Source organism: Carex rostrata, chromosome 12 (assembly GCF_964058835.1).
Source record: "Carex rostrata chromosome 12, lpCarRost1.2, whole genome shotgun sequence".
Taxonomy (NCBI): domain Eukaryota; kingdom Viridiplantae; phylum Streptophyta; class Magnoliopsida; order Poales; family Cyperaceae; genus Carex; species Carex rostrata.
This window is the reverse complement of record NC_135929.1, coordinates 1,696,172-1,703,777: the sequence shown is the minus strand read 5'-3', so window position 1 is coordinate 1,703,777 and position 7,606 is coordinate 1,696,172. Positions and strand designations below refer to the sequence as shown.

Sequence of the window (7,606 nt, the reverse complement as noted above, 5' to 3'; positions counted from 1 at the left end):
GTTTGAAAAAAGAAATTTCGAAAGCCTTTACTGCAGTGGGATTTAGTCAATTAATAATCTCATTTGGAAAATACTAATTAACGGTAAGTTAAAGTAATCTTTTTGGGGTGAATTCTCCGGGCCCATTTGTCAGTCCGCTGTATGAGTACTAATTTACATTTCTTACCCTTCTAACATCAGCTCTAGCTAAAATAATTTTCCCAATTCATTAGTCTAAAATCGTAATTTAACAGCAGAGAAAGGTTGCCTATATATGTGTGTGTCAGTGTGCGTAGTGTACGACTTAATACTTAGCCACCAATCGAAGGCTTCCCGCTATAGAATCAGAAATGGCGAACCATAAGCTTTCCTTCCATACCCCATCGTCTCTTCGGTGGGACCCACCCGGCTCCGCCACGCCACCGCCGCAAAAGCCGGGTTCGGTTCCTTTCCTCTGGGAGGAGAAACCCGGTATGCCGAAGAAAAACACCTCTCTTTTCAAGCCCTTCTCTGACGTCACTCCCGCTGACAGCACGGGCCCACTCTCCGTTCGGAGCTTAGAGCTGCCACCTGGGCTGGTTGCCAAGATGAAGGCTATGCAAATGCAGCACCATGTCGATTTGGTTTCTCCGACGATGGTGCTTGACGAGCCGGGTTTGGCAAATCTGTGTCCGACCCGGGTGCATGTCATGTGCCATTCGTTCTCTTATTACAGAGAAGGTAAGAAGAAAGCAAAGAGGCAGGAAGAGGCTTGGTTTTGGCCTAAAAGGAAGAATCCGAAAAGCAAAAAATTAGGAGAAGAATTGATGATGCCAACACCAAAATTAAGCAGGAATAGAAGTTTAACAAGCGTCTCAGATTCTCATCACAGCTCCCATTTTTGGGTATGTTTTCAATCATATATTTTTTTATTTTATTTTTATTTTTCACTTTCTCATCTTGTTCAAATGGGTTTTATTAATTTCACCTTTATCAGGTCAATTTGAGTTATGCTTGTTAATTTCACCTTTACGCTTGTTTCAACAAATCAACCAAACCCTTTGACATAAAGCATCTAAAATTTATCTAGAAGGCTAGGATTATTTTTTGCATTGGATTGAATATTAATTAATTAACCTCTTATTAAAGCTATGAGTATCATCAAGTAATTTAAAATTTGAGTCTGAAATTCGGATCGTCTGTTAAGAATTCAGATCTATTTGAAAATTTATGAAACACATTAAAAAAAAAAGTAATAGTTTTAAAATTCATGCCAAACTGTCTGAATTTTTTACGAACAAATTTAAATGGATTATATCTCGTACAATATAAATTTCAGGAGATATATGGGGAATAAATGGGAAAATTATTTTATGGGGGTGTTAACTGTTAAGGAGTCAACATGTCAAATCCAAAGATTTTTCTAAATCCAAAAATTGAAAAATTGTGACCCGCCCATTGGCCAGTCAAGTCATATCTTTGTTTGTAAGTGAATTGAATAGTCTGAAACTATTTGGCAAGATGTACCCAGCGTGCATTAATGATTTAATAGTTAATTATTTATAACATTTTTTAATTAGTGGCTTCAGGTGAAACAACAGCTAGAATATATACTGGAAAGTGGAAACCTGACTACTAGTTATACTACAACGGATCAACCTAGCGCGTGTTTGAAATATTTTATATACATTTATTTTATTATAATAATTTTAGTATAATAGTTCTTGTATAATATATTTATCTCAACCTAGTTCGTGTTTGCAATTTTCGAATTCATCTTGTACAAAGTTAAACGGTTAAAAATTGATGAAAATAACTTGTAAAACTTCATTATTTAGCATGCACAAAGTCATATTTTTTACAGCTCGACTTTATACTAAATAATTTTGAAAATTACAAAATTTTGCATGTACACTCATTACTTGTAAAGTATATCAGTTTCTTTTTTTTTTTTTTTGAAAACGTAAAGTATATCAGTTTCAACAGTTTGAATTTGCTTCGTTTGAAATCAACATGGTAGATTTTGAAGTTATGTAGACTGGGTGAGCATAACACACCCTAGCTTTATTTGAAATATGTGCAATAGTTGTTGAGTGAGTCTATGGTACTATGCATATTACGATTTGGCACCGTGCTACGGCTCTATATTTGAGTTTTCAAATCCTAACGGTCGATCCGGACCGTTCATCTTGTTCTCCATATTAATATGTGTTTGGAGACCAAATTTTACATTTTTTGAAAAAAAATTTACTATTTTTTTAGATTTATTAAAAATCACTGTTTTTGGATGGTCTAGAATTTTCAGATCAAGTGATTTTCTAAATATCTAAAAAAATAGTAAAAAAAATTCAAAAAATGTAAAATTTGGTCTCCAAACACATATTAATATGGAGAACAAGATGAATGGTTCGGATCGACCGTTAGGATTTGAAAACTCAAATATAGAGCCGTAGCACGGTAACAACCTGTGATATGCATAGTACCATAGACTCACTCATAGTTGTTTACATGGAAAAAAAGTTGTTTTTTTTTTTTTCTGATGAACAGACCATGCACCCGTTCAAGTGGAATGTTTCTTATTATATATTAAAAGTTTCTCGCACTTTCGGAGACACCAGCAGTTCATACCTGACATTAATTCTATGAATGAGACTTTATATACATAAGTCACATTTCTTCTATTTTCTCTCTGGTTTTGCTGTCAACCTCTATATATAAATTGAAAAGCAATCATCATTATCTACTTTACAAGGTGGGGGCAAAATCGTTAGGAGAAAGGAAAGCGAAATTATATAATATAGGGAGAGTGATTGGAGGAATATGCATGGTTATATATATATATCACAAATTGAAATCTAAAACGCACGATATATAATTTCTGGGGATAAGGTAGTTGGTTTTCATGCTTTTGTTTATTACTTTAATTAATCTTTACCTGTCAATAAACCATGTTAAAAGAGAGACTTAATTTAGGCAATGAAGGTATGTCATTTCTACATCAGCAAATGTCCTAACAGAAAATTTTGTATTTTTCTAAATATGATATTGAGGAAGCTTAATTATGTATCTATATATATATACGACTTCAATTCTGACAAGTTCATATATTTATTTCTACACACTGATTAAACTGATCAGTAAACAATAACAAAAATAATCCATGGTTGTATACAGATAATTGAACTCCTTAGTTGATTTCCTTTTCCTAAATTTAATTCTGAACTATTGTTTAAATTAATTAAATAGAAAAGACAAAGCTAATGAGCCTTTCATGATCAATTGCAGGCTAGCATCCGAGAAAACTTCAAACAAGTTGTCTCATGGAGAAAATAAGGCAAGAATTAATGATGACTAGATTGTTCCATGATCATCAGTATTACTTTGAAGAATAACTTAAAGAGGATTACTACTTACAATTAGGTTGTTTAATTATTACCATGTATTCATATCATAGGTTCATGTGTTTTCTTTTGATATTAGTTTATCGCACTGTTGCAATAATCGTTTGTGAGTCGATCCCATGTAAAGAATATATAGCCATAAAAAGTCTGATAAATTCAAACAATAGGGAATTAATGCAAATAAATATCAGTTCATAAATCAATTTGTTAACCATGGTAACATATAGTTCTTACTTCATACAATCATACTTCATCTAGCTACTTCTCCTCAACATTAATTAAGTTTACCATACTTATATATAGTTCTAACTGAGTTAGTTAACTAAAAGTTATAGATTCCTTGGATCAGAACCTCGGTTGATAATATGTCAGCTGACCCCGTCTTTTCTTGTAGTTCGCCTTGAAACAGGCTTGCCTCAGTTTCTTAGTTTTTTCAGTTAATTGCATCTCGGGGTTTTCCTCAATCAGTCTTTCAAGTGCCTCCAGTTCTGCCATTTCGTGAACAGTCGAGCTCTTCCCTAATTCCTGAGATGCATGAATGAACAACTTTTCAACTTTTTTTTTTTTCAGTGCCTCTGTAACTAACTTATAGTTCCCTTGAGAGTTTTTCCTTTTAATCAAGTGAACGAAATTATAAACAAATTAGAGCGAAAATAAGATGAAAAATGAGTGATCAAATTTATAATATAGATACTAGCCTGAACATTTCGAATTAGTGACCTCAAGCTCTTCATCTTGCGATGAGGCCACCTCGGTATCCCAAGTTCTCTACATCTTTTCTTAAGGATTGTAAGTCCCACATTCATCTCCTTTGCTGCTTGAGTAATCGGCATATAAAAGTACCGTTTTATGTCGTTGTATCCGATATCTGCCAATCTTGCCCTTCCTGTTTCTCTCTTATCTATTATCATTCGCTCTTCAGCCCGATTTAATACCTTTTCTTCAAAATTGAGGTTGGTTTCACTTAAATAGATACTCTGTGATAAAACAGCTTCATTCACAGCAGATTTGCCAGTATATATGGCATCAGATACAGTCAGTACAGGGGGAAGTGGCAAAGGCTCCAAAATTTGGATATTTGTATCGTGTACCAAGTAGTCACTCGGTGGAAGTATGCCGTTACAGAAGGTATCAGTAGGTGAATTTTCATCTGCCAAATTGTACCATGGCAGACAATTATTTGATAGAAAGGAATGATCACTCGCAAGCGGAATTGCATAGGGGTAGAACTCTGTGACCTTAAAATCTTGATGTCCGATGCAATCTGGAAGTGGTACCAGCACACCTTCAGCACTGCATACGAGTTACTATCTATGTTAGAGGATAAATTATGTATATGAACTTGCAAAACAATTTTAACTGAATCAGATAATAGCAACTTAGAAACGATAAAGTACACATGTAATGTAAGTAAAATATGCACCTAGCTATTTCAGTTATATCGGAGAGCGAATCGGTAGCAAACGACCAATCCAAAGGCACATTTTCTCTGTTGAAATGAAGATCAAATTCCATTCCTTTTTTTTTTACTGATAAGAAATGAAGAAGGAGAGGATCAGAACAGAGACAACTTTTCACACAACACCACAAGGGTATTCAATTATCCATGCATGCTTGATTTATAGCAAGGAAAAACACTGGGGTGTTACTGTTACAGTTACACCTTCTCGTAGAAAGTAGTGCGGGGATGCCACGATAATCCATGCAGTCAATGGATAATCATCTATTTATTATTGGTTTAATTGATAGAGAGAGAGAAGATAGTGGCTAATTAAGAGAGTACATGGTTGTGCGGCTGGTTAATTATTCATTTAATGCCATGTTCATCAAATGTAAACGCATTTTAGTAATTGCCATTTGTTCTTCAAATGTAAACGCATCTTACAGTGTGGTTTCAATTTAATTTCTTAATAAATATTATAATTATTATCCACTCAGCCTCCCTCCTCTCTCTCTCTCTCTATCTAGTAAATGGTGCCTACGGTAAATAACATCACTCTTTTCGAAAGAACAATCAAATCATACAGAGATTCTTTCGGATTTTTATTGGGCTAATATTTAGAGAGAGAGAGAGAGAGAGAGAGAGAGAGAGATTGACTTGTGGTAAATGTTCTTGCTCCGAAAAGTAGCAAGCAATTAATTCTCGTATAAGATTCGGATCTGGAAGAGAGCGAGATACTATTGATCTAATTACAAAAACTGTAAATGCTAATGCAAAGTAAAGTTTAACAGAATTGAGGTATGAAATAAATGTTGTTCTTATTTTTCAGTTTTATATTATAAGACATATGTTTATTTATATACTTATATTTGATACTGACAGAGAACATTAGTTTGAAATTAGAACTGCGGATACTCTTGTTGCCACCTCACTGGGAATAAATAAGGAAGCTGATAAAAGTACTCACACTGTATCTGTAGGGGGACTACCGAAAATTAAATGTGAAAAATAATTTTTTGTGGGAATCGCAAAAACTCAACAATTCGATTTTTTTTTCTAAAGTATTAATATCTATGCACGGAAGAATTTATACCTATGTCCGGAAGTATTTATAGCTATGAGGTGAACAATTATTTATTGTGCGGGTACTGTAGTGCGAAGATAATAGTACACGCAGCACTGTACCCGCAGGGGACCACCAAAAATGAAATGCAGAAAGATAACTTCCTGCAGAAACTACAAAATCTCCACAATTTTAATTTTTTTTCCATATTATTAATATCTACGTAATTTTTTCTTTTAAATGAGATCTATGATGACATACTTTCAGACTCGTCGTCACACAAGTATTTATACCTCGCCGTACAAGTATTTATAATTATACTTGCAAGTATTTTTACATATAACACTGAAAGTATTAATATCTAAGTATTTAAAGTATTTATACTTATACATTGAAGTATTTATACGTATGAAGTTAACTATTTTTGTTAGAGGAAGGCTGATGCGTGAATGATTGGAGAACTCAAAAAAGGATAATCATAACAAGTTATGCATCAAAGTATTAATATTTTTTTTAAGTGTTAATATCTTATCTTCTAATTATTTATAACAACGAATGTATATATATCTAAGTATCTTTTATATATGACACTGAAAGTATTTCATAACTACGAAGGTATACATATCTAAGTATTTTTTTACATATGACACTGAAAGTATTAATATTTAACTACTAAAAGTATTTATATCTATGCACTGATGTATTTATTCCTATGAAGTCAACTATTTTTGTTAGAGAAAGGTTGACGCAATAACGAATGCGGAGATTATTAAAAGAAAACTATATAATTAGTGGGGACCATAGAGAAATGATGTTGCTGAGATTTTAGAATAATAATTAGTTGAGATTATATAATTAGTGGGGATCATAATACATTATTTCTCTAAGTGTGGATGCTGTAGCACGATTATTGTAGCGTGTGTACTAAAATAATTATTCAATAAATAAAGTCATATGTTACAAATTACAATGTCGAATAATTACAACCTTTTCCAAATGTAATCACCTTCCATGATTTTTATTCCGGGAATTTTGGGATGGTACAAATTTAATGCTTGTATTTGTGACAATAGGAAATATATATGATGTTTAGCAATACAAAATTGTGAATATCGCATTCCCATTTTTCACAAATAGAATCCATAAATTCACTTAAAATCTTGCATCAAATTTACTCAAATTAATTGGTAGCTTTTAGAAATGACAACAATTAATTCCAATCATAATTATGTTGTACCTCCTATATCCTAAATTATGAAATGGGGAAGTCAAAAGCATATCTATCTTGTACCTCCTATATCCTAATTATTATCATAATTTCCTTTTGAACAATTAGCTAATTATGTTGAGATTAGTGTAGATTTAAATCTGCTCACACGAATCTTAATACGAATGAAACGATTCAGACCGAAAAATGAACGGGTTTCGATCCAATACCCGGAAAAACCCCTCCAAAAAAAGCTGCAGCTGATGTGATTTAAGAAAAGAATTAAATACATCGTTGGGCTTGAACAGTGTGTGGGCTGGGCCTATTTAATTATTTTAAGAAGGATGGGATGCCAATGAAATTGACAAGTGGCAAGAACGGGCCTGAGAGCCTATCATATATCCAAATCCAATTTTAACTCCACAAGAACTGTTTCGCATGACGCCAACCATTTAATTTAACTAAATCAAGCATGTAGAATGGTAGCTAGTTGAATAAATAAATAATAAGGGATCGGCCAGCTAATAGAGACAACT

At 33.1% G+C, this 7,606-nt stretch overlaps 2 protein-coding genes across 2 annotated transcripts; one reads left to right on the top strand and one right to left on the bottom strand.

Annotated features, from left to right (window-relative positions):
• The first annotated feature begins 271 nt into the window (after positions 1–271).
• LOC144563151 (uncharacterized) lies at positions 272–3,551 on the top strand. Its single transcript, XM_078312560.1, has 2 exons — positions 272–863; positions 3,244–3,551. Exons 1-2 carry the CDS (start codon positions 330–332, stop codon positions 3,289–3,291), a joined length of 582 nt encoding a protein of 193 aa, XP_078168686.1. The 5' UTR covers positions 272–329; the 3' UTR covers positions 3,292–3,551.
• Positions 3,552–3,703: 152 nt separating this feature from the next.
• Positions 3,704–5,060, bottom strand: RKD4 (RWP-RK domain-containing protein). The gene is made up of 3 exons (XM_078312559.1): positions 4,783–5,060; positions 4,058–4,652; positions 3,704–3,884 (listed from the first exon to the last, which is right to left on the bottom strand). The coding sequence occupies exons 1-3, from the start codon at positions 4,872–4,874 to the stop codon at positions 3,705–3,707; spliced, it is 867 nt and encodes a 288-aa protein (XP_078168685.1). The 5' UTR covers positions 4,875–5,060; the 3' UTR covers position 3,704.
• Positions 5,061–7,606: the final 2,546 nt, after the last annotated feature.

Bases quoted from the DNA above. Each gene is read 5' to 3' on its own strand.
- RKD4 (XM_078312559.1), bottom strand. From the start codon at position 4,874: ATGGAATTTGATCTTCATTTCAACAGAGAAAATGTGCCTTTGGATTGG. The intron at 4,653-4,782 runs GTGCATATTTTA...ACTCGTATGCAG, and splicing joins GATATAACTGAAATAGCTAG to TGCTGAAGGTGTGCTGGTAC. The intron at 3,885-4,057 runs GCTAGTATCTAT...CATGCATCTCAG, and splicing joins CACTAATTCGAAATGTTCAG to GAATTAGGGAAGAGCTCGAC.
- LOC144563151 (XM_078312560.1), top strand. From the start codon at position 330: ATGGCGAACCATAAGCTTTCCTTCCATACCCCATCGTCTCTTCGGTGG. The intron at 864-3,243 runs GTATGTTTTCAA...GATCAATTGCAG, and splicing joins ATCACAGCTCCCATTTTTGG to GCTAGCATCCGAGAAAACTT.